The 25,269-nt window shown below is 38.8% G+C and overlaps 1 protein-coding gene and 1 long non-coding RNA gene across 3 annotated transcripts; one reads left to right on the top strand and one right to left on the bottom strand.

The window, feature by feature from the left end:
* Positions 1-1,391: 1,391 nt before the first annotated feature.
* On the bottom strand, positions 1,392-23,819 carry ncs1b (neuronal calcium sensor 1b). 2 transcript variants are annotated; one of them, XM_024274945.2, is made up of 10 exons: positions 23,795-23,819; positions 23,302-23,416; positions 21,671-21,799; positions 16,773-16,797; positions 8,629-8,767; positions 5,233-5,311; positions 4,455-4,543; positions 4,302-4,379; positions 2,398-2,505; positions 1,392-1,918 (listed from the first exon to the last, which is right to left on the bottom strand). In XM_024274945.2, exons 3-9 carry the CDS (start codon positions 21,732-21,734, stop codon positions 2,407-2,409), a joined length of 573 nt encoding a protein of 190 aa, XP_024130713.1. In that variant the 5' UTR covers positions 21,735-21,799; positions 23,302-23,416; positions 23,795-23,819; the 3' UTR covers positions 1,392-1,918; positions 2,398-2,406. The 2 variants fall into 2 exon arrangements, with proteins under 2 accessions (XP_024130713.1, XP_024130714.1); XM_024274946.2 differs by lacking the exons at positions 23,302-23,416; positions 23,795-23,819 and adding an exon at positions 21,932-22,246.
* Positions 23,412-24,151, top strand: LOC112148124. Its single transcript, XR_002919582.2, has 2 exons — positions 23,412-23,713; positions 23,800-24,151. It is a non-coding gene; the product is annotated as an uncharacterized LOC112148124 (long non-coding RNA).
* Positions 24,152-25,269: the final 1,118 nt, after the last annotated feature.

Here is a 25,269-nt window from a genome sequence, read left to right on the forward strand (position 1 = left end):
AATAAAATACATTTCTTAACTAAACAAAATGAGAAATGTACGGAGCCCAAGAGAAGACATAAAAAAGTGGCCACAAATATTCTTTGCACAATTTAGTATTTTGTGGCTACAATTTGGTATGTTTTTCCCACAAATATTTTTTGCTCACAGATAAATAGTACAAATTGAGGATACTAAAATACTATAAATTATGACCAAAAAAATGCTAATTTGTAGCAACAAAAATAATTTTTGGCCACAAAATAATATTTTTTGTTAACAAGATTCACATTTGTATCCATAAAATACAATGCGTGTGCACAGAATCCTAATGAGATGCTGATTTGTGTCCACAAAATACCAATTTGTAGCCACTATATTATTGGAAACAAAAATTACAAATTTTTCTGTGCAAAATGGTAATAAAATGCTTATTTGTAGCCACAAAATACGAATTAATGGTCACAATTTAGCATTTTGTTCACACAAATTAATATGTTGTGCCCATAGATTAGTTGTAGGAATTGAAGACACCAAAATACTATAATTTGTGAGCACAAAATGATAATTTGTAGCAACAAAAACTAATATGTGTGCACAAAATAACAATTTGTGGCCACAAAATACTCATTTGTAACTAAAAATACAAATTCGTGCACACAGAATCCTAATGACATGCTGATTTGTGACAACAAAATACTTATATTATGTGCACACAAAATGCACATTTTTGTGCGCAAAATGTTAAGTTGTAGCCACAAAATACTAATTTTTGTGTAGAAAATAATACTTATTGGTCAAATTTTTTTTAACTGAATAAAGAATGTTTTTTTTTTTTTTTTTCAGGGTTCCGTAGCCACTTCAATGCATTTCATTCTGTTCACTGTTTAACAGATAAATTACAACAATAGAATAAATCTGAATTTGCATAAGGCATAAAAAATCAGCATAATATTTAACTGATGTATTAGAAATCATTGCAATTGTAAATCAATGGTTTGGTCACATGCTCTGGTCTCACACGGCACAAATACCAAGGTGACAATTACAGCCGCAGCCTTCACAAAAGCTTTACAACCAGAATTGATGCCCTCCTTTACCTCACAATGACCAGGGCTTTATGTCGTTGAGAGAGAGGAGTGTGATGGTCCCAGACTCAATTCACATGTAAAGCTGTGAGTTTGCTGCAGTTGTGTCATTCAGGATGTAACCGTGCAACAGGGCAGACACTACACTCGTGCTGGAAGGAAGAAAGAAGCAATGGGGAGCGGACGGTAAACGTAGTAAAATAATCCTTAGAAAACTCTGTGCTACCTAAACATTCCTCCCAAGGGGAAAAGGGGAAACAACTTAAGGAAGGGAATAGAAAAGAAACAACACGATATTAATAATCATGGCAAAATGCAGTGCAATACATTTCAACACTTTTGATAAAAAATAACGATCCATTCCATTTTTATGAGGAAATGCTCATAAATGCAGCAAAGCAGAAAATAATTTACCGCTGTTTTTACAGTATATAACATACACCATACTGCCTAATAGTTTTAAGTTCATGTTCTTGCCATCATCTTGGAGATCTGAAGTCCCATCAAGTCATCATGTGGGGGTGAAGGAGCAGCTGTTTCTTTGCGGTGGAGACACATCTCTGTGGGGATTCAGTTCTCTGGACCAACTCTACACTTGAGAAGCTCCAGCTCTGTCTGAGCAGTGGTGCTACGTAGCTGCAGAAGCAAATGATGTGTGCTGACAGGTTGGGAAAGTCCTCGTCCTGTGTCCTCAAAGACGACGAACAGCTACAGCACAGGTGTCGTTTTGGCCATGCGACGAAACGCTATAGTCCGCTCCCTTGGTGATGAAAGTGAAATAAGCCTCTCCGCCTGCTGCAGGGTGATGGCGCTGGATTGACTATCAGCAGGAGGATGCTAAATGGACTCATCTGAGAAGATGAGAGAATGTATTAGTTTGAACTGACGTGATGAAAGGTGCTATCATACATAAGTGCTCATAGCATGTTAGACAATGACTAAACAGAGCAGCTTTTCTAAAGATACATGTCTTTATAAGCTCACTTCACAGTTGATGAAACGCTGAGCAGGATGTTAGCAACAATTGTCAGCAGCCAGAGTATGACATCAGGCAGTGAGAGGAGAGGGATGTCTCCCTCCTCATTCATCATTGCAAGACTATCAAGCTGCCAGAAAACAAGTGGGCCATTTGAATAATTCATAAGAACAAACTGAGAGCAAAAATTGGCTTACACCCTTGAGTTTCAGCACATGGACTGAATATATGTTTGGATTTTTTTTTTCTTTAAAAGAAGCATTAGAGAGTATCAGAGCTGAACTCAGCTGTGACTAGGATATGGCATTCACGGTGAGACGTGTGCATGAACCGGTCCATCAATCTGTCACTCACCTTCCATTCCTACACTAGTCCATCATAGAGTGACAGCGCCTGAACAATGGAGGGGTCTGCCTTCGAGCCTTCCTGAAACTCTTGCAGAGTCAGCTTCCCATCTGCATTCTGCAAGGAGGAGCAAAAATGACACTCAAGTTTGGTATGCTTAACAAGGAGCTGCCAGCAGGGGGCCAAAGGGATTCCTGGAAGATGGAACTGGCTGATCTCTAAAATAGGACAAGTAGAGAAACCATAAATAAAAAATGAGAATAAAGATATACAATTCTGAGAAAACAGTCAAAATTTCACAAAAATAAAGATGTGTAATTACTAGAAAAATAAAACCTAAACATTAATTGTAAATGCGTTATTAAAAATGTTACTTTACATAGAAAAAGTTGTGCTTTTAATAAAATGAGGTCGGAATTTTATGAAAATAACGTTGCACATTTATAATAAAAATGTGAAGAGAATTCAGTAAAATTTTTGAGCAGTTTGATGTCCATACGATTTCTCTGAAATGTCTGTTACATAAATTAAACAAGTTTGTTGTCTGTGTTGAAACATTTTGAAAGCTAAATGTAACATTTTATTTAAAAAAAAGCAAGATTTTTTTTCCTTTGTAAAATAACGACTTTTTTAAAATTTACAACTGTAATCTCATATATTGTTACATTTTTTTTCATTAATGTACGACTTTTTTATGATGTTGTATGACTTTTTTCAGAAACTTTCACAATTGTCCATTTTTTTTAATTTTTACACCATCTTTTAAGGATTGTACAAGTTATTTTGATTGTATGAGTTTTTTTTAAATGTACACATTTTTTTGTACGACTCTTTTTAAATTGCCTCTTTTTTAGAATTACTGTGACTTTTTATATTATTCTACATATTTTTTTTCAGAATTGTATGACTTTATTTTTCTAAATCTTTACGATTTTATTTTCTGAATTTGTACGTCTTTTTTTCAAAATCATACAACTTGTTTTTTCGTACAAGTTTTATTTTTGAAAAGTAAACATTTTTTAATTGTACGACATTTTCAGAACTGTAATTTTTTTTTTAGAATTGTACGACTTTTTTTCAGAATATTACAACTTTTTTCAGAATATTACGACTTTTTTACCATTAGACTCAGAAATGATCGACTTTTTAATTGTACAACTTTTTTCAGAATTACATTATTTTTTATAATCACACAACTTTTTTTGTAACTTTTTTCAGAATGACATTATTTTTTATAATCACACAACTTTTTTTGTATAACTATACAACTTTTTTCAGAATGACATTATTTTTTATAATCACACAACTTTTTTTGTATAACTATACAACTTTTTTCATAATTCTACAACTTTTTCAGAATTGTGTGACTGTTTTTTGTATTATTCAACTTTTTTTCCCTGAATTGTAGGCTCCAACTTCACTCTCGTAATATTGTGACTTTTATCTCATAATTTGAACACTGTATTCTCATATATTTGTTTATTTTTCTTACAGTGATTCCCTCTACCATTCATAAATATAACAGATAAATACTGCTGCCTGCAGTTAGCTCTACAGGCTGATCTCAGAAGAAGCCGTCTCATCTATTACCAGAGCTCCAAAGAGTCTGAGGGCAGATAGAGTGGGCAGTGAGGGCTAATAGTGGAGATGAGTATAAATGCTCTTCACACACTGCAGGTGGTGTAAGTGATGCTGAAATGGCTCCAGCAAACAGCTCTCAGTTTAACAGTGTCTATATTAGAGCCCCAAGGGTGCCGGCAAGAATACACTCAGACCTATTACTCTAAAACAAGTGATTAAATGAATACTGCACTTGATGCTGTCAAACGCTCACACTGACCTCTAAAAGGTCACACCAATTGGTGCAGTTCTCTGTTTAATCTGCTGTTTGTCAGGTCTAGGTCAATACTAACCTTGTCCATCATTGCAAAAATGCGGTCCACTCGCTTTTCCGGTGTGTTCTCCTCCTCTGGCAATTCTACAGTGTTGCCCTGAGACATCAGATCATTACACTGTGAACTGTGATGCTAGTTCAGGTAAACAGGGGTGGGGGGGTCTAAACTTACCACCATTTGATATATGGCATCTACGATGTTTAGCATTTCATCACGAGTTATATAGCCGTCATTGTCGAGGTCATATAATTTAAAAGCCCCTGTAGAAAAGACAAAATGTTGAAATATATAACTCTCAATTAAAAAAACAAACATTGTTTATGACATTTACATCATGCTTAAACAGAAATAGAAATATGCTGATGTTAACTGTTGCTATAGGCAGGGATTACAGACTGGGCTACAAGTTCAACAAACAAAACATGTCTGAGATACAAAAAAAAATGTAAGCATACAGTGGACCCTCACTATATCGCAGTTCACCGATCTCACTGTTTATTATTATTATTTATATTTTACTGTAATATGTTCCTGATTGTCTGTAGACATTGTGACTCAATCTCCTCCATCCTTTATAAATGCCTTCATTTCACCACATTTACACAAATCTTTGATCATGATCACATATTTGTTTTTAATACCGGACTAATCTTTCCACAAAGTTTGTACTTCAATACTTTAAACAACAAAAGGAAGTGTAAAAATGTTCATGTTCGTCTGTGAACAATATAGAAAGTGTGTAGTGAAGAGTTTTACAGCCTTAAAACATTTTTTTTCTGGAGTTCACCTTTTGAACGTAACCTTTGCGATAAATGAGGGACCACTTTAATCCAGATTTTAAAGAACAGAGCCATCTTTTATATTCATTCAAAGTTGATTGGTTAATTGTGATTCATATTTAATAAAAAAAAGAGATAAACAAGGCAGACAGGAAGTGTGTCCTCCTTACATCTCAGCTTCTCGTCCAGAGTCCCTCTGGAGGTCACTGACAAGGCCTGGATGAACTCTGAGAACTCGATGCGTCCATCCTGCAGTTAACAGAGGAAAGAAGAATTTTGCCTTTTCTGTAAAAAGTTAAAAAAAGTGTCTTAATTTGTCGCCCTCCCAACATGCGTCGCTGCACTCCTCCTTGTTCCTCCTCAGAGTCCTCCCTGGATTTCTGCTGGAAACAGGGTCAGTCGTTTTCTCCAAGCGAGCTATTTTCTGCCCTGCACCTGGCTCTCTCTCTCTCAGGCCTGATTTATGTCATCTCTGATCATTAGTTAGATGGATGTTAGTAGCTCATTTAAACATGAACAACAAAACAACAACCATACATCAAAATACATGCACAATACCAGCCATTCTTCTCTGTGAATGAACTCAAGAGATTCATCTGTCAAACAAGCGACGATTTCTTTCACTTCCTGTTTTTAGGTCATTTATCTCACAAAAATTTCCCTTCAAGAAGATATGTTCTTTTTATTGGTTTCTGTAAAAAACAGCCTGCACACATGGACTATAATTAAATATGAGAGGAACGCCTTAAATCAAAGTTAAATGCAACACAAAACAAATCAATTATTTGCTAAGTGAAAACAACTGTTTCTTAGTGAAACAAAAAACAAACTTTATTTTTAACACATAACAGAAGATTCTGCAGCACAACTAGAGGTTACTTCTACTCCAACATGCCAGCTGATCACCTCAAATCCATAGTGGTCCTCCCCACTTTTATCCATCCATCCATCCATCTTCTAATCCGCTTCGTCCCTTCCGGGGTCGCGGGGCGCCGGAGCCTATCCCGGCTACTGATGGGCGAAGGCGGGGTACACCCTGGACAGGTCGCCAGTCCGTCGCAGGGCCTCAATCACACACCCATCCACTCTCGCATTCACACCTAGGGTCAATTTAGAGTCACCGATTAACCTATGAAGCATGTTTTTGGACGGTGGGAGGAAGCCGGAGTCCCCGGTGAAAACCCACGCATGCACGGGGAGAACATGCAAACTCCACACAGAAAGGTCCCAGCCGGGATTCGAACCGGGGCCTTCTCGCTGTGAGGCGAGAGCGCTAACCACTGCGCCACCGTGCAGCCCCTCCCCACTTTTAGTTAAAAATAAATAAATAAGTAGGACCAGCCTGCTAAAGTCAGCTGAATGCCTCCCTAGCAGACATTAATCTTGCCAGAAAAATGCTGAGGTCATTCCCAGCAGATTACGTAAACCCTAACGACTATAAAGATCAATGCATTCTCGTGCAGCGGGGTGTCCGATCCAAATGAGGGTCACAGCCAGCATCTGATGAGGAGGCTGTCTGATCACTCAGATCACCACACAAAGCCTCTTAACACATGTCAATACATATCCGGCTTGCGGTGCTGCTGCACACAAGCCGTTTGTTCGCTTAAACGTGGTTTGAATAATCATGTCCAGCTGTGATGATGGAAGGACGGCGGGGGAGATTACCTCAAACAAATGGATAAATAACAGGCTGGCTTTGAAAATTTCCTTTGTCATCACATCCTGAAATCCTTTGGAGTTAGCGGCAAAGGCTTGACTTCACAAAACACTTGTGGGCAAAAGTGGAAAAAAAGTCTCAGAGAAGAATTTGCTGCACAAATTTTAGAGTTGAACTTTTATAGCAGAGTTGATGCTGTGACTAATCCTCAGCTCCAAACTCCGACAGCCTGGTAAATCGAATCATCTGTCACGCTGACATACTGAAGCACTAAATTCATTTAGAGGATCGTTTTTCACTTTTGATCCTCACTAAACCAATCAAACGTTATGAAATGCAGATTTGATTTTATGCTCGTCATCTTTTATTTTCTTTGTGATGTGAAAAAGAAACATTATTTAATATAAGAAATATAAAAGATTAGGTAGTAATATTCTCTTTTAAGGCATATTTAATAATCCTGTTACAAATAAAAAATGTTCAAGACTCAGTCCAATCATCTTTTGAGGTTTTTAATCGCGTTCCCAGTGGTCTATTAATTATGATTTGACCGTTTTTAGACAAAAAAAAAAAAAAAGAAAACTGTGTCATTTTCTAGGACATAATTTTTGCACAAGTCCATTTAACTAAAAATTCACCACTGAGTTGTGGCCGAGACCATCGGCATGTCACAACCCCGCCCCCATTCCCCTCCCCGTTGCTGGGGGCTTAGAGCAGGAAACTTGTTGTCATGAATGGGTTCCCTGTCTCCCCCTCTGGCCATCAGCAGGCTCCACAACCAGAGTACTATCCCTTCCTGGGTCTCCACACTACACTACCCATCAGCCCCTGTTATCACTCCCAAAAGCCCCACAGCAGTTTTCCATCTTCAATCACTCCCAGCAATATTTAGTCAGAGGACTGAGCTCTGTTCAGTGCGAAGTCTTGTTTGTGCCACTCTGCCGGGATCACTGAGCGTTCTCATCCTGACCTGAACTTCTGTTTCATCTGATCTCGCTTTGTCTACAATTCTGATTGTTTGCCGCCTGCCTGGACCCTGATTGTTCTCTGATGCCCTCATGCTCGTGTTTGACTTCTGCCTGCCTGACCCTGATTTAGCTTTGTGGACTATTAGCTGTGCTTCACTTCTGTTCTCCTGTCTGTGACAAATAAACCTGCTTCACTTGGATCCAGCCATCTGCCCGTTTGTGACGTTTGTGGTCTGCCCAGTGTATTTTCTACAACAAAAAGTTTTAATCTGCACTTGATTCACTGTGATTTGAAAAAAGAAATACGCAGAAATCCAATTTTGATCTTAATTTTCCTAACATATGTCCTTCATCAGAAGAATGTCACATAACATGCAAATATCTCAAAAAAATCACAATTTTCATCAAAGTGAGTCTTTCAGGCCTTTGATGAACATGGATGTGGTTTTAAGGTGTCTATTATTGCACATTTAACCCTCAGATCTGTCTTATGGGGTCCAGATGACCCCACCCTTATATTAATGGGTGATCCCTCCCTTGACTAAGGTGGACAGGATTTCATTTCTGCCGCTGACACCAGGGAAGATAAAAAATGTGTCTTATGGGGTCCAGATGACCCGCTTTTAATGTAGACATGCCTAGGACGGCACAAGGGTTGAAGCGCAAACTTTCTTTAATTTTTACACAATTTAACTTTTTTACTAAAAATAAAAGTATAAATAATATTTCAATCTCCAGTACTAAGAACACAATAACCTTAACAAAACAAAAAATTTCAAAGATGTGCTGCCATTTCACTTTTTTTAACCACTGGTGGGGCAAACAGGCTGAAACCTAAACAGAGTCCAGATCTTCTGATTAGCCTTTTAGCACCATATTTATTCATTTTTATTTGGTTTGAATTTACCAAAAATACAAAAAAGAAACAAAAAACCAACCTTATTTTCATCAAATACATTGAAGACAAAGGAAGCAAACTTTGTGGGATCTCCAAAAGGAAAGAACTGCTTGTATATCTTTTGAAAGCCCACTGCATCCAGCTGCCCACTTGGACAATCTTTGATGAAGCCTTTGTACCTGGAAAAAAAAAAGTTAACAATATTTAATGAAACGCTTATGTACTTTGAAACAAAAGCATTTTCACATGTCGAGAATATGAGGAAAATCTAATGAAGTTAAAAAGCGAGCATTAGAATAGGAATGGGATTGGAGTCACATCTCGTGTTTTGTGAGTGCTGGTGCCAGATGTGGTAGTCTGAATATTTCAGTAGTGCTCAAATAATTGCTCTTGAAGTTAATAGAACAGATGGAAACATCCATAAAATAAAAATTCAGATGATCTCAGAGGTGAGTAGAGGATAGCCTGACTGCTGTAGGATTAACAGTGAATAATGGTAGATATGATGCGTCTGTATTTTTGCTGAAAAATCTAGATGAAGGGACCAACATACAAGGTGAGAATTTTCTACATCTGAACTTCAGCAGGTTGCCATATTTCCATGCAAAGTGCATCGTTCCTGCCATGTGGTTGGTCCAATATTTCTTAGCTGAACTTCCAAGAGCAGAAAAGAATACTAATAATTTATTTCCACGACACGACTGTAAATGAAGACATTTGTCTCAAGCCCCCTCCTCACTTTCAAAGAAGGCATTACTGATTCATTCTGAATGAGTGTGCCAGATCATAAAGCCAAAGTGCAAAGCCATTTGTCTCATTCATAAGATAAGATAATTGTCTTAATCCAATAGCAACCCCAGAGTGCTTGACTAATCAAATTTCTCTCTGCTTCTCTTTTGATAATATGCACGGATGAAAGATAGGCCTGAGAGCTTCCTTTTTCCCCCTGGAGACGGCATTTCTAAAGAGCGACTTAACATTTCTATTAGCCTAAATATAGAAGCAACTCATAAGCAACCTGAAGAGCAGCCGCTAACAGGTAGGCCGATTCCTGGAATGTCTTTGAAAATAACCATTGTGGAGCGGAAGCTGAAAGGTCAAAGAAAGCAGCTTCTTTTTTTAAGTTATGTGCTACTTTAAAGTGGGAATCGAGGGACTACATCTATATGAAAAATATTCTAAAAAACACAAGGGAGTCCAGTATGTTCATTTACAATTCAGTTAGGTCTTCTCATTACATAGTTGTGCTATAATTAGGGCAATGTAGAGACAGCGCTGATGAAAAACGAAGGCCAAAGCTTTATTTTGTACAAGCCGTCTCCTGGCGTCTCTTAAACTCTTTTCTTTTAATCTGTCTATGAGATAACAAAGTCGGCTTCATATAGTCAAAAGGGTGAGGATCTGCTTTGAGCAGCAGCTGGAAACAAGCTCAATCAGTGTAGAAGCAGCAGGAAAAACACACTGTAATTCTCAAAATATTATCTGGAGACTTGAGGAAAAATGAAAGTCTCGCTCTGTGTAACACAGGCCCTATTTCAGTTTTAGAGTGCCAGGCATTCAATTCAATACAACCAACTCATTTAACCTCTTTGGGGGTAAAAGTTCAACTTATATTTACAATCAAAGGTTTCATGTTGTTTTAAATAAAAAAATGTTGTAGTTGTTGAAAGATATTTTAATCAGTCAGCAGCAATGAATAAAGTTTGAGTCTGTAACAGAAATATGGCTGTGAAGATTTTGTTTGTTCATATTATTTCAGGACCGCTTTCTGAACATAACTCAATATAAAACTGGATTTGGCACAAAATTGCTTCATAAATCAGGGAGTGTTTAAACTGTCTGGAAGAGTCTGCAGAAAAGAAAACAATGACTCTGCTGCAAAAGAGTTAGAATAACCTTCAGGAATCTCTGTGTGTCGCAGAACGAAACACTATAGGCGTAGATTCATGTGTGATAAAAGTGCATAGTGAAGATAAGTTCTTTGTTTTGAGGCTGTCTTTTTGATTTACTCTACTAAAGATAAACACAAATCACAGGAACAGAGATAACAGTTTCACTTGAAGGAGCAGAACAATTTCTAGCCCCACTACTTGACTGTACATGAGAACTGGACCAAGTGAGTGTGATGTCACACAGAGAAAATGGCTTACTTCTGGTTCCAGTCACCAATTTTTCGCAATATGGACGTCGACATGTTGGAGCCAGACAACTTCAGTAAGCAGGGATTGCGCCGCCTGAGTCAAAGCTGTTCTTGCTAATTTTATTAATTTAGATTTTTTTAATTTAAAGTGATTCAAGTTATAAACTGACCAATCAGATTGCTTAACAAAAGTATGTGGTGCCCACTGACCCCATATTGGACGTTCAATCAAAATGCCTGTTTAGAGTGGCAGGGGCGTGGACTTCCAATAAGCTCCCTCCTGATTGGCGAGAGTGGTTGCCATAGAAATATTAATGTAGACCAACTTGGACCAATCATTGCTTACTGATGTCACATAACTCCAACATGGTAGAGTCTGGGAAAATGGTGGCTGATTTGACTTCAATTGGCTGTAAGGCATTTTCTATGGGTGACATCACACTCACTCAGTCCAGTTCTCATATACAGTCAGTGGCATGGACAGTAAATAACATGGCACTAAGTCAGATGAAAGTCAGCCAGCACAAAGTGACAGTTGTATTACCAATCAGAGCAGACTTGGCTTCAACGTTGGCAGGGAATTATCTGCCTTGGCTCAGGCCAGCTGCTATAAGGTGGTTTGAAAAACTGCTGAGTCAGTGGAGTAGTTGTTTTTTTTTTTTTTTTTTTCACACACTGCTTCTGCAGTTCTTGTTTAAAAAATATTTCCTTGAAGTGTTCTGAAGTAAAATTGTTTTATCCAAACTTTTTGACATAATTGAACAACAATGACAAAATGTTTCTATTTTGATGTTTTAACTTACATATAGAGACTCAACACTCTTAATAAAAGCTAAATACAGCTCAAGCAAATCTATAGACTACTTATCAGAAGAAAACAAAACAAAATATCTTAAAATACCACTGATACTGTATAAGACACTTTTTATGCTTGATTTCATTGTGCATAAAATAAATAGTAAGTTTAAATAGATGATAAACAGGAAGTAGATTAACTCAGAAGCAGGGAGATTATATTTCCCTCAAAAAGCTTTCAAAAACTCTGTCAAGAAAAAGAAACAAGGATGTTTACAGCTAATTTGTATGCATGACAATGTAAACATAAGAAATTCAAATTAGAACTTTTCCTAATATAGAAACCTTGAAACAAGTTAATGGATACAATTCCTAACTTTTGCCCCTGTACTAGTGTGCCCTCTTCTGGACATAACCAGCAGAAAAAGACTTTAAGTATAATCAAAACACTTAAGGAAGTTTGAGAATAAGGAAACTTTAAAATAAATAACAAACTGGTTCACACCTTTTGAATTACAACTGACTACAAAGAGAACTTCAATTAAAGCCAACTTAATTAAAACAAGGAAAATCTTTGCTACTTTACAAAACAATTCATCTTACTTTTAACACTAATTTTCTTTTTCTAAAATGCCAAAGCGTTAAATCACTCAAGTCCCTCCTTTGTTACTTACTGTTGAATTCTAAAGATTCCAAATGAGCTCAGACTTACTTTTTTTAATTTAGCAAAGCAAAATGGTAATTCACAAAGTATGCATTTTAAATTTTATGTTTTAATTAATTTAATCTATCTACTTACCAGCAGAAGCTAAAACATTCATTTTTTTGGCAGCACAAAAGTAACATATTACAGAAAATTCCATTTATAATATGTAGAAATCATTTAAATTCATTTGGTTTTAACCTCAAATGTGATTTGTTTGCTAGTTTTTCAAAAAGTACTTATTTTTTAGGACGGCATGCAAATCTAGTTATTTTTATTCAATATGAGTACTGTAAGCCCTGACTCACAGCTTTGCAGAGTTTGCATTGGCAGTTACTGGTTAGCTTCACCGTCAGAATCCCTTTGCTTAGCCTCATCGTGCTCAAGAGATCTTCGTGGTGACAGCAGCAGTGCTAACACGCACAATCAGCCTGTACTTGAAAAAGTGTAACAATGTAACTTGCAGGGACATAACAGATGCCTCATAGTGCATCAGACCACACTGGGGGTCTGGCGTGATAAACTATTTATTAATGTCACTGGTTGCTTCTCATTAGCATCTACCGTGGTGGCTTAGCAAAAAGCTGCGCAGGGTGTTTCGCTTGCTGCTGCCCCTCTGGCAGGAACATCACTGAGCCATGGGATTTTGTTATTGATTTCAGGTAGGCTTCAGGCATACTAATGATGTTCCCTTAGAGGAGAATTAGAAAGAGGGACAAATTTAATGCACAACGCAGGCATTTATCTAACCCTTCTAATTCTTCTGTGTCTGTGCCTGTACTCTAATTACACGCCATCTGGCATTTCCCCTGGTAAAATTCCCTCTCTCATCGCTCACACTCAGCTGTGTTGATTGCTACCAATCATCAAGTGAGATCTCATGCAAACTTTCCTGTGAAAGACACTGAAACTGATGGTGAGCTAGCAAGCTGCACAGCCGGTGGGTTAGAATCTTAAAAAAGGGGGTAGAGATATTTTATGCTACAACTCTGTACCTGTCAGTGCCCACTGACATTGAACGCTGTATCTACCATATTTTTGGAAGAGTAAGTCATGTCAAGTTTTTTTTTTTTTTTTTTGATAGTTTGGCCGGCGCTGCAACTTCTATTCAGATGCAACTTACAGGTGATCAAAAGAAAAAAAAATGTATGTTATTTTCTCACTGAGAACCACTAGAGGGCACTGCAGATGTGTGTATCAGTATTTTTAACTAACAATAAAGCAGAAGAAGAAGCGCTGCTCAGTCATTGTGCATTCACACAGCGCAGCAAGCGAGTCAAATTCGTGTCTGCCGCCTCTTGACGGCCGTCAAATTTACTGCTAGACGAGTTAACGCCTCTGCTGCAGAGCAACCGCCAAAGTTGTTCTGGAATTCATTTGTTGCCATATCATGGAAAACATGGATGATGTTAAGCGAGTGGCTTGGGTTTATATATTTTGGAGAGCTCTACAGAGACGCCGACAAGCACTTCCCTGTCTTTTGGTTCCCCAGATCTTTCAGTCTGTCTCGGTGCAGGCTTTCCATACAGTGAAGGGGGAGTTGTGCCTTGATTACAGCCGTTTTAAATGCTACTTCTGTCTGTCTGTTGCCCAGTTTGAGCATTACCCGAGTGGGGGAAAAATAAATATGGAGAGATATTTTTATTAATGGAAATAAGAAAAACATAAGCCCATGAAGCTGGAGGGCAGCGATCGATCGCGGCCGCAGCGTCGTGGGCAACCAACCCCCCAGCAGGCAAGCATAGTGGATTTGCTGCCCAGGGACTGGCAGCCTAGTCTGCAGCAGCCGCAATGCGGGCAGCCTACGCCCAGTGCCCAGGAACGGACATCCTGGGCAGTAGCACAAGCTGGCTTTGCCGGACTCTGAGCAGAGACGCTCACTTGATCTGCTGGGTGGCAGCAATTGCTACGCTGTCTACCGGGCGGCTGGCTAGCCTCACAAGAGTCATCGCTCTAGCTCAAGTGGTTTTGTGACAGGCTGGCGACCTGTCCAGAGTGTATCCTGCCTTCGCCAAACAGTAATCGGGACAGTATCTGTCAATCCTGCGGCCCCAGCAGGTTAAGAAAATGGATGAACTTTCAGGATGAAAATCCTCACATCGCACCACCATATTGAATCTCTGTTTCTACCTTTTGATCTAGTCACTGAAAATGTCATGTGCCCAACAGGCTCACCACACCTTACCGCGCCCAACACCTGCATCGCACCACGTCAGATCGAATCTTTACATTGACTTAACATTGAAACTTGAGGCCTCCGCCACGCCTGCCTGGTCCGGTCTGAATGCACCATTATGCTACGTACACACCAGTAATGCGTCAAAGAACTCGCATTCAACACGCTCTTGAACACGCTTTTTAGTATACGGTGTTCACACTGAACTGTCACTATCTGATTTTAGCGCATCTATCTACAGTTGGAAAAGGCTTGGTGCCAAATGCCGAGGCAGTGCAAATCTCATGAATCTTGCTCCTGTTTTTTTCTTTCACAGCTCTATTCTGATATATGAACAACTTCTGCCCGGGCACACATCAAAAGTATAAATTTTTCCTTCATGATCAAACTTTAAATGTGACTTATAAAGATCCTACCTCATCAATAATATGTATCGATGCGTTACCTATAAATGACATATACTGGTGTAGCACTTTTCTACCGTCCTTGAAAGTCCAAAGTGCTTTTGCAGTCACAGTCCCATTCACACATTCACACACACAATTCACACACTGATGGCACCAACCTTCCATCAGAGGCAAGGTGGGATTCAGTGTCTTTTCCAAGGACACTTCAACACATGGGCAGGAAGGGCAGGGATTAAACCTGCAATATTTGACCAGAGGTTGACCTACACATCACTACCAAATCTGAGTCCCAAATTGGTCAAAGTTCAACTGGTTTAATTTTTAATGTGCGTTCAATGGCAACGTGTTTTGTATGTAGAGCCCAAAACCTGACTTAAAAACTTGTATAGGGATGCATGAACACAACAGTTTTGAACGTGGAAGCCCAAACTGCATGTACACTCAATTGCAAAGACTTTCCACTGGAAGTGCTCGCTTGAACATGCGATGTCAGGGCGGGGGGACCGTATCATTAGACTGGGGCTCAGCAAAATTGCTTCAAAGCAACACGGTAGATAGTTCAATGATTTAGTGATTTAAAGTGATACAAAGAGTTAGGTTAACTTATCAGCATGTTCTTATACTCTGATTATTAACGGGCGGCCGTGGTGCAGTGGTAGGGTGGTCGGAAGCGAGTGGGTTCGACTCCCGCCTTGATCATGTGCCAAAGTGTCCTTGGCAAGACACTGAACCCTGAAGTGCCTCTTGTCGAATGTTGGCGCCAGTGTTCGGCAGCGGAGCCACCACCAGTGTGTGAATGTGTGTGTGAATGGGTCTGTGACTGTGAAGCACTTTGGGCCCTCGAAGGAGGGTAGAAAGCGCTATACAAGTATACACCATTTACCATTTATCTGAAAAATTGTGCATATGTTGCGCTAATATACTAGATTCCTCCTATGTTGAAGCTAAACTGTTGAAGCATATATATATTCAGCCTATTATTGTTATCAGTTCTGTTATGATTTGTCCTTCAAACAAAATCTCTGTTCTTGTTTCGTATTTTGTCAAATAAATAACTCCCAAAAGTGCAACTTGTAAATACTTTCTTCTTCTTTATTATGTTATTTTTGGCATCTGCGGCTTGTGCTCCAAAGTGACTTGTTGTGTGGAAAATACGGTATTTGAGTGAGCAAGGCCACAAAACTGTCTCCGAATAGAGGACATGAAGATCAACTATAGCTGTTGGGGCTAAACTTGTTTCCTGGATGCAGAATTAGGCATTGAAATGCAAATCCAAGGCAGAGCGACTCAAGCATAAACAGGGGAAAGTGATCGCTTTATTATATCCGATATAAACTCTTCTTTGTTTTAACAGCTGCATTCCACGGAGAAAAGCTCTCATGCTTGAGTCATCTCTTTAATGAAGATGCATTGTTTATTATCTTTGGGCCAACAGCTGTCATATTGTCTCTTCCAGGAGAAAGAAAAAGAGAGTCTATTATTTTTCATTCCTGAAGAATTCAAATGCATCCTTTGCAGTGTTCATTCACAAAACAAAGACAACTTTTTTCTGGGTGATGCTTCAGAGGGTCACACTCACTAACAGAAACACAATCTCTCAGAAAAGGTGACTAATCTGCAGGCATGTGGAGGCTCTCTGGTCATGTATTCATGAAAGCCAAAGAGTGATGCAACCCCGCACCATCCTCAGCCTTCATCTCTTATCAGGCAGCTCTTTTGCAAATGGAGTAAAAAGGTTGTGGAGGAATGCATCATGGAAATGTTTGTATCTGTATTATCAGCCTTCAAAGTCATTCAGTCTTGTGAGGTTTCAAAGTACTTCTATTTTCAGAAACGTGTCTGTCTTCAGGGAAATGTGAGGAGGATGACTTCAAATCCACTGTAAATGCACTGACCAGAACATTTAAAAAATATATATTCATACACTTCATGTTTTTTCTATAATGGAAATAGACACACTTACCACTGCTGCACCTCTTTCTCCGTAACTGCAAGAGAAGGAAAGGTGGTGTTAGCTCAGATCAAGACTTGTATGTCAGTCACATTCAAAGCTTTTGAACGTGCATTTAGCCCATAGTGTTCACACTGGACAAGCAAGGAGGGACTTCCTCGTCTTTTCCTTTTTCTACTTTTTAGTAGCGCATGAACTGGCTTGGTGAGAAATGGTGAATCTTGCTTCAGGCTTTTTCTTTCACAGTTCTCCTCCAATGTATGAAAGACTTGGTATCATACAATTCTGTCCAGGCACATACTGCAATTATAAATTGACTCTTTTCACGTAACGTCACACAAAACAGTGAGTGTGCAGAGTGATTTCCGGTTAAATATTATGTCTACAGTTTAGAACAGCAAAGCTGACTGCTGAACGCTGTTTAAAGCAATTTTACATAAATAATGAAAGGTAACCTTTAATTCCTGTCAGTGAAGGTTTTCTAATTGTAACCGAAATTTGTACAAACGAATACCTGGTTGTATTTGTTTTCCCCTCTTAGACCAAATGTCAGTAGTCCTGTCTGCAGAATGCTCCACAGCTGCTTCCCCAAAATCGTATGGATGATATTAAACGAGTCAGAGATCGTTTCTCTCTGACAACCCGGTCATAGTTAGACGAAGATTACAGGTACTTCACTGAATGCTGCTTGTTTGATTATGAACGTAATTAAGATTTTCTTCTTCTAATTTATGCTAATGCTAACGCTAGCTTTCCACAACGGGGATGAGACATAGAGCTGCAGAAAATCTTTTCTGCCCAGTTAACGTTGCTTACATTTCTGTGTTCACAAAATCACTAAAAATAGAGCTAAAGTAAAACAATTTAATCATGTCTTACAATAGATAAAAACTAATAACTGTTGTGTTATTTTCTGACATAGCTCCCCTTTGCTGTTGCTCATAACCGTGTCTGATCCCTATGGGATAATAAAGGTAACAAGGATAAAAACAAGTTGAAACCATCAAAAAAATATTCCTATTAAAAGCATTCCTATTTTTACAATTAACCCCTTAAAATATCTCGAAAAACAACAAATCCTTCTTATTACACCAAAATTTAGCCTTTGGCGCTGTTAAAACATGTGCAGCCAACATGGAGCAATGTGCATCGTGGACATTGCGCCTATTACGTGTGGTCAACATGAATATACATTAGTTTTTGTGCTCGATCGTACTTAAAACACAGGTCAAGCAAAATAAAACCCGTTAGAATAAATGTGCTCAAATGAAAGGTTGATTTTTTTCAATAGAACCTCAAATGATGCAATATTTTAATTTGTATTTAGATTTGTGAACAATCTAGGAGAGTAAATGAAAATACAGTTTGGCAGGACATTCATAAAATAAAATTGTAGATTTTTCTTTTGAAATTGGTAAGGTTACCCTTTATTATTTACATAAAATTATTGTTAAACAGCGTTCAGATCTTTGTTTTCCCAGTCTAAATCCATTTACCGGAAGTTACGTATCACGTTCATGGCCCTGTCGCCATTTTGTGTGACGTCACCGTGAAAAGGGTCTATTTGGCACTTCCTTAAACGAAAAGGCAGGTGTAAATAAAATACGTCACTACTGAATCTGAGTCCATGACTGGTCAAAGTTCAACCTGGTTTAACTTCAATGGCCGTGTTTTTTGTTCTTAGAGCCCAAAAACGGTTATAGAAACTTGCGTAGCTACACATAAATGAGAGAGTTTTGAATGCGGAAGCCTGAAACGTGCAATTACATGCATTTATGTGGACCTTTTATTGAAAATGGTCACTTGAACGCAAGTAGCCAAGGGAACATAGCTTAAGAGAAAAAAGTTCTGTTGACGCAGTCTTTCACATAAGACCAAACACTGCCAAATGTTATAAAAGAACACAGGAAACAACTGACTTCTGTAATTCAAAGGGCAGAAATAAGCATTCCTGCTTGTTAGGGTTTTAGTGGAAAAGTGGGAGTTAACCTCTGGAAGCCACTGAGCTGAAAGAATGAAGGTCAGCCACCGATTTAAGAAAAAGGACAATTTGACACAGCATGGTGTGTTATCATGCACTCACACCAGTGGCTTTCCTAGAGCCCTTTGCTTTCTATGACCTAGCTAAAGCGGTTTTCAGCCTTCTGGTCCCCGGAGTTACAAATAATAATAAAAAAAAATCTTAAAAATCAATATTTTCCTATGAAGTCCAGAGAAAGACTTTCTGGGGTCCAAATGTTCCCTTTGCTGAAGCTTTAGAGGAGACTTTGTCTACTGCCATTTGTCCAAGACATGGCACAAAGCAAAGCTTAAAACTACAAACAAAGCATGCTGGTTAAAAGCTAATTTCATTGATTGTAAAGTTTAACCTCAAGCGACACATCTGTATGACCAAAACAGGTTGTCTACAGATTAACAGAAGTTAAACTTAAGACTTTTTAGGACACTTTGACATCTAATTTAAGACTGTATGTACAAAGAAAATGAACATCATGTCTAGTTTATGAAACATACAGATTTCTAAGGCTTTATTTTAGCTCTGATACATTTAAAACCTTTTTTAAAGGATCTGCATTCACCCTGAAAAAAAAACATACTGAATGACAAAAAGAGTGAGGAAATGAGAGTCCAGACAAGCACTTAGCACGAATAATATACGATCATATAGACAGAACATGATGTAGTTTATTTTGATAGGAGGTTTACAGAGCACCATCCCTAATGAGCTGAATCATACAGAAGCTGTAGATAAGCAGGCTAGGTCAGACTGCTTTTGCATGCGTGTATCTCCATCTTAATTTGTTCTGCTCAGCGTTTCACCAAGAATTCCCATCATGTGACCTCCTCCTGAGCAATAAACGTCAGGTCAATCTCACAACTGTCAGTGAAGCCAAGCTACCATTAAATTGGCCTGAAAAGTCAATGCAGCCAAAAGTAGAGACAATTTACCAAGGCCACGATTCAATAATAAAAAAAAAAAAATAGCCTTACATAACTCAGGCAGAGGCAATAATACAATCAGCCAATTACAGGGTCCACTCTGCCGCGTTGGCCCTGCAGGGTCTGCTTGAACACATTCAGCTTGTGACTCTGTCACAAGAAGTGCCATTGCATCTTTGACGACTAACAAAATTCTCATGTATTGCATGGGCTTGCCCTGCATCCCCCACGGGAGTTTTCACAGGACTGCTGGTCTGTGCATGCGAAGCCAATGCAGTCAGTTTAGAAGCGAGATGAGAAGCACTGTTAAATAAAAGAAATATCAGGTTTTCCTAAGAACAGTGAGTCTCCAAGTCATAACCTTAAGAAAAAAAAAACCTAATTTTCATTTTTTTAAGAGTTCATAAGCTAAAAATAAAGCAAAGGACCCATATTGTGGTGCTATTTTTGGTTGTCTGTCAACACTGTTTAATTCAACAACCACCATGCTCCTTCTACCACTGGAGGAAAAAGATATAGGTTTAGAGAAATTTAAGTCCCCAATCTGTCAAGAACCAAAAGAAAGCAGTGACTAAAAAGGCAGAAAAGGCTTCTCGTGGGAGAGCAAGAGAAAGACGCAATAGGATGAAAGATGGCAGAAAAGACAAGACTCTGAAGTCAGGCAGCAGCATCACACTGGGAGAGAATATAGGAGTCCCTCTCAGAGATGTGAACCCAATAAGATTTTAATTACACTATTCCAGTGCCTGCTCCAGAAGGGCAAATTAGGGGGAAAAGCGAGGGGGGCCAGGGTGAAAGGGAGAAAAAGAATGAGATGGACGGCAGAAAGCAGACCAGCCCAGCGTGATGCCTAATCTTCCTCCACTGCAATTTCCTGCTACAACAACCTTACTTGCTTCTGGTGAAGACAGACCCCCCCCCAACATAAATAACACTGTTATTAAGCAACCAGAGGATGTCTTCTCCCACCCACACCTGCACACTGTGTTGCTCAAGTAATAATAATAATAACGGTGCTGCAGAAAGAACACACACATGATTGAAATAGTCCTGCGAGCTAGATTGTAATATCTGTGAATGAGTTTCCTCATATGTGTTGAAAACTAAAAGGAAAGTTTGTTTTTGTTACAATTGGAGCTGCAGTGTCTGAAATTTGAGCTCAATTTAGACTTGTAGTATTTGTGTCACTGTGTATCATGTGGGAAAGTCATTTATAATTGATGCAGGTAAAGCAGAGTAGAATTTAATTTACATTTAAAAATCCACTCTGATGAAAATTGTTTTTTTGGTGTTCTTGTGGCGTTTTTCTCACAATGAAAGACATAAATAAAGAACATTTGGTCTAACATTGCATTTCTGAGTATTTCTTTTTTTTAATTGTTGTGAATCAGGAACAAACGCAAACATGTTGTTGGAAAAAGCTCTTAAGTGTGGCGTAAAAACTACTATGGCAAGCCACAATTCTGATGCATCAACTTATAGACGACTAGATCCCTTTGAGTTTTTTGTTATCCGAATTTGACTCAAAACTGTACGGCTGGATAGCGCCGATATTGCTCGCTATTTTTGCTGCACTGATAATGTTCATCATTGTGAGAGGCAGAAAGATGGATGATGGGAAATGGGGGCAGGCTTACTCAGTCCCACCCACAACTCAGAGGCAAATTTCTAATGAATTTCTGCCACTCTGCAGAAACTATGTCCTAGAAAACTACAGCTTTTTTAATTTTTATTTTCCTAAAAATTAAAACTAGACGACCACTGTGAATGCTTTTAAAATAGATCAAAAGATGACTGGAGTGGGACTTTAATGCTCTCCACACTACACAGAGAATTAATAAATATGAAGAAGATCTATATGTCGACGCTTTTAGCTTGATTCAAAAACTAAGTTTCCACCCATCACATCCTGTTTCTGTATTATTTCTATCAATCACAAAGAAAAGCTAAATCGTGCTGTCAGTACTCACAGTAAGTTTTTCTTGTCAGTTCCTCCACCACCTCTGGCTTGAGCTTGCTGTTCGATTTCCCCATGATGCTCCTCCAAATTCACCTTGGCAAGCAGGCACCTGTTACTTCCTCCTTTCCAGTGTTCTCCTCTGCCAAACACATATACAGCAAAGGTGGGACGCTTTAGCCTCAGCGGCACTGATCAAGCAAAGGAAAAAAAGACAACCAGACTTTTAATGTTCGTTTTGAAGGAGTTGAGCATAAAAAAAGAGGAGAAACACCCATTCAAGAGGCACGGGTCCTATCCTTCTAGTAGTTTCAGTGTAGCGGCAGTCATGATCTGCTCAGTCATCGGTCCCCGCTTTCCGAAACAGATGCATCAAACCCCAGGGGCTCTGTGAAGCAGGGCCAGCAGGTTGTTGGATTTATGTAAGCGTTGCCAAGAGCCTATGTGTCCGCCTCATTTCTCCACAGCAGTCCGTGGGCGAAGAGTGGCGTTCAGATGCGTTGCTACCTTCGTCCTTGGATACAAGAGTCACTTAAAGGCTGGGTAAAGCACGATTACTCCCTCACAGTCATTCTTCACTCTCCTAGCCCCCTCCCACTTCTCCCTTCCCCATCGCTATCTCTACTGCTCCGGGTAAGTTACTGAAGAACAGAACCCTCCCTCTTGACAGCTGTGATAAGGTCTGTACACTAGAACACAATGGACAGAACCTTAAAAAAGTCTCCCCCTACCTGGAGTTCTGCACTTATTCAACTGTAATTCATGAAATCTGAATTCATGCAAAAATGTGTCAGTTACCCTTTACAAATGCCAAACAAATCATCACACTAGGGGTGAAACAATTCATTTTAACGACCCGATTCATAAAATAGTGATTCAAGATTCAATTCAGTCGATCTGATTCACTGACCTAAAATTGATCTAGGACATCTTTAGCCAAAAATTCAACCAGTGTGACTCAGAGACAAATATCTGGTACTGAAGAGTCCAAGTGAAGTTTCCAAGATTCCTTGTTTTTCTTGCAAGATAATCAAGTGTAAATGAAATATATCTTCAAACAAACAAGTAAACAAGAATTAACAGCAAATCCATTCACATTTTACTTTCATAAACTTCATCCCATTGTTGTTTTTTTACGTCAAAATTATACAGATGGAACATTACTAGAACATACCACACTGTATGGTCACACGTTTTTGCAAATTCAAATTGTTTTAGACTATAATGATCACTTTGGTCCAAACAGTATTTTCCAAGATTGACATAACCAATTGATTTCAGTTTAATTTTATTGATCAATTTGATGAACAACCTGCCTCAGACAGATTGATTTGGTTGGATTGTAGGACTATAAATCAGTTCATCAATAATAACCGTTACACCCCTAAGAGTTGCTCCTAAAATAAACAAATGTCAACAAAGTTTACTACTTGAGGAGTGACAGTTTTCCTCTCCTCCTACATTCTGACTCATAGGTCTCTTCTGGCCTCACGACAGCATGTTCTTCTCCGTCACAGTGGACCATGGGAGATAGGGGTAATGGATTTTCTGTGTAACCATGGCTGGCCTTGTGTTGGAATGAACCGCAGCAGCTAACTGAGGAGCGGGACAGGAACCGGTGTGTGCGCTGTAGTAGGCAGGCACCTTCAGAGTAAACATCTGCTCTCTGTGTCCGCAGCATGGGGGGTCCTTCTGGGGGACTCCCTGCTGGAAATCACCATCTTCTGTTTGCTGAAGTCTTCAGGGTTTGACCAAGTTACTGTGAGACAAAGACAAAAATGTCATGTTTCAATGAAAGAAAATCAAAGAGACAAAAAAGTCTGTACAGTACTGCTTTAAATGAGCTGTAATATAAGTAAACTGAGTCAACTAAACGGTTGCAATAACATGTTTAGTACATTCATTAAGTAAATAATACACATTTAACAAGTAGAAAGAAATGTAAAGAGTCATGGCAGCAGCAGGTGTGATGTTGCCCGGCAGTGCCATAGCAACGCAGGTAATGGCTCCAGGACAACGGCGACAATGCGAGGAGCTCCATAGCCATTGTTTACTCGTAAGGTTAAGTACCCACGCGGGCATATGTATCGGAGAACATAAATGGAATGAATTAACGGCGCTCTCGTGGTGTTGTTACCTGAGGCAGAGGAGCTCAAAGGCGCCGTCCAGAGAAAACGTGTCCGGCAGCGGAGAGCCGCGGTCCTACCCTGTCTGCTTCCGCCGAGTTCCGGCCGCTGCTCGCTCCGACGCCGCGCCGTCTGGGAGTGACGCTGCCCGACAGAGTCAGCTCACAAGCGGAGACGCTGACGCGGCGGTACCGATGTCCACACACTGACTTTCTGTGTTCCCTCACTGCTGTTTGTCACGCTGTGAAAGACCTCATTTACAACCGTAAACTCCGTAAAGGAAGAGCAGTACGTCTCTATTCAAGTTTTTTTTTGTTGTTTTTTTCTAACGGGAGGAGGGACTATATGGCACCAAGAAGTTTAGTATTAAAAAAAAAAAAAAACCCACAATAAAAAGAAAAAAAGATCTGTAGTTTTCTAGTCTGCCTAGAAAATGACATTAAAAAATGTTCCCCTAAAGTTTATGCAATATTTTTGTGAAAATAAATTAGCACTTTGTTGGCACAAATTAGCATTTTGTGTTTAAAAAAACATTTTGTGCACACAAATAGGCATTTCGTTTTCACAAATTAGCATTTTAAGCACACAACTTTCTAGGCAGTGCATTACATTTTATTTGCATAAATGAGCATGTTGAGCACACAAATGAGCAATTTCAGCATAACTTGTATTTTACAAGCACAAATTAGCATTTTTGAGCACAAATTAGCATTTTGAGCACAAATTAGCATTTTTAGCGCACAACTTTGTGTTTTGTAGACACAAATTGGCATTTTCTGTGTACAAATTGGGATTTTGAGCACAAATTAGCATTTTGTGTGAACAAACAAGTATTTTCAGAATACAAATTAGCATTTTGTGCACACACATTAGCATTTTGTGTAAATACATTAGCATTTTGCACATACACATTAGCATTTGGTTTGAACAAATTAGAATCTGAGCACAACTTTGTGTCTTGCAAGCACAAATTAGCATTCTTTTTTTTTTTTTTTTTTGCCACTAATTAGCCTTTTGAGCACAAAGTTTATCATTTTTATTCCAAGCACACAACTTCGGATTTTCCAGTCACAAATTGGCATTTTGTGTGCACAAATTTGCATTTTAAAGGCACAAATCAGACGTTAGAGGGGACATTTTCATATTTCGTGGGCACACATAAGAATTTTGTGTAAACAAATTCATATTTGGCATGCTAAAATTAGCATTTTGTGTGCATACATTTACATTTTGCACACAAATTTGTATTTTATGGGCACAATTTACCATTTTGTGGGTACAAATCTGAATTTATATCTTGTAGGTAACATTTACTATTAGGACACCGATTTGTATTCTGGTACATAAATTAGCATTTTGTGTGCACATGTTTACATTTTGTGGGCCCAAATTTGTTTTTTATGGACACAAATGAGAATTTGTTGGCCTAAATTTATCTTTTTGTTTACACAGATTTGTGTTTTACAGGTGGGAATTACTATTTTGG

The sequence above is a fragment of the Oryzias melastigma genome, linkage group LG9 (assembly GCF_002922805.2).
Source record: "Oryzias melastigma strain HK-1 linkage group LG9, ASM292280v2, whole genome shotgun sequence".
Lineage (NCBI taxonomy): Eukaryota > Metazoa > Chordata > Actinopteri > Beloniformes > Adrianichthyidae > Oryzias > Oryzias melastigma.

Coding starts and splice junctions, on each gene's coding strand:
- ncs1b (XM_024274945.2), bottom strand. CDS start 21,734: ATGGGGAAATCGAACAGCAAGCTCAAGCCAGAGGTGGTGGAGGAACTG. Junction 4,380..4,454: donor ATGCCATATATCAAATGGTG/GTAAGTTTAGAC, acceptor CTGATGTCTCAG/GGCAACACTGTAGAATTGCC. Junction 2,506..4,301: donor TTTTTGCAATGATGGACAAG/GTTAGTATTGAC, acceptor TCCTCCTTGCAG/AATGCAGATGGGAAGCTGAC.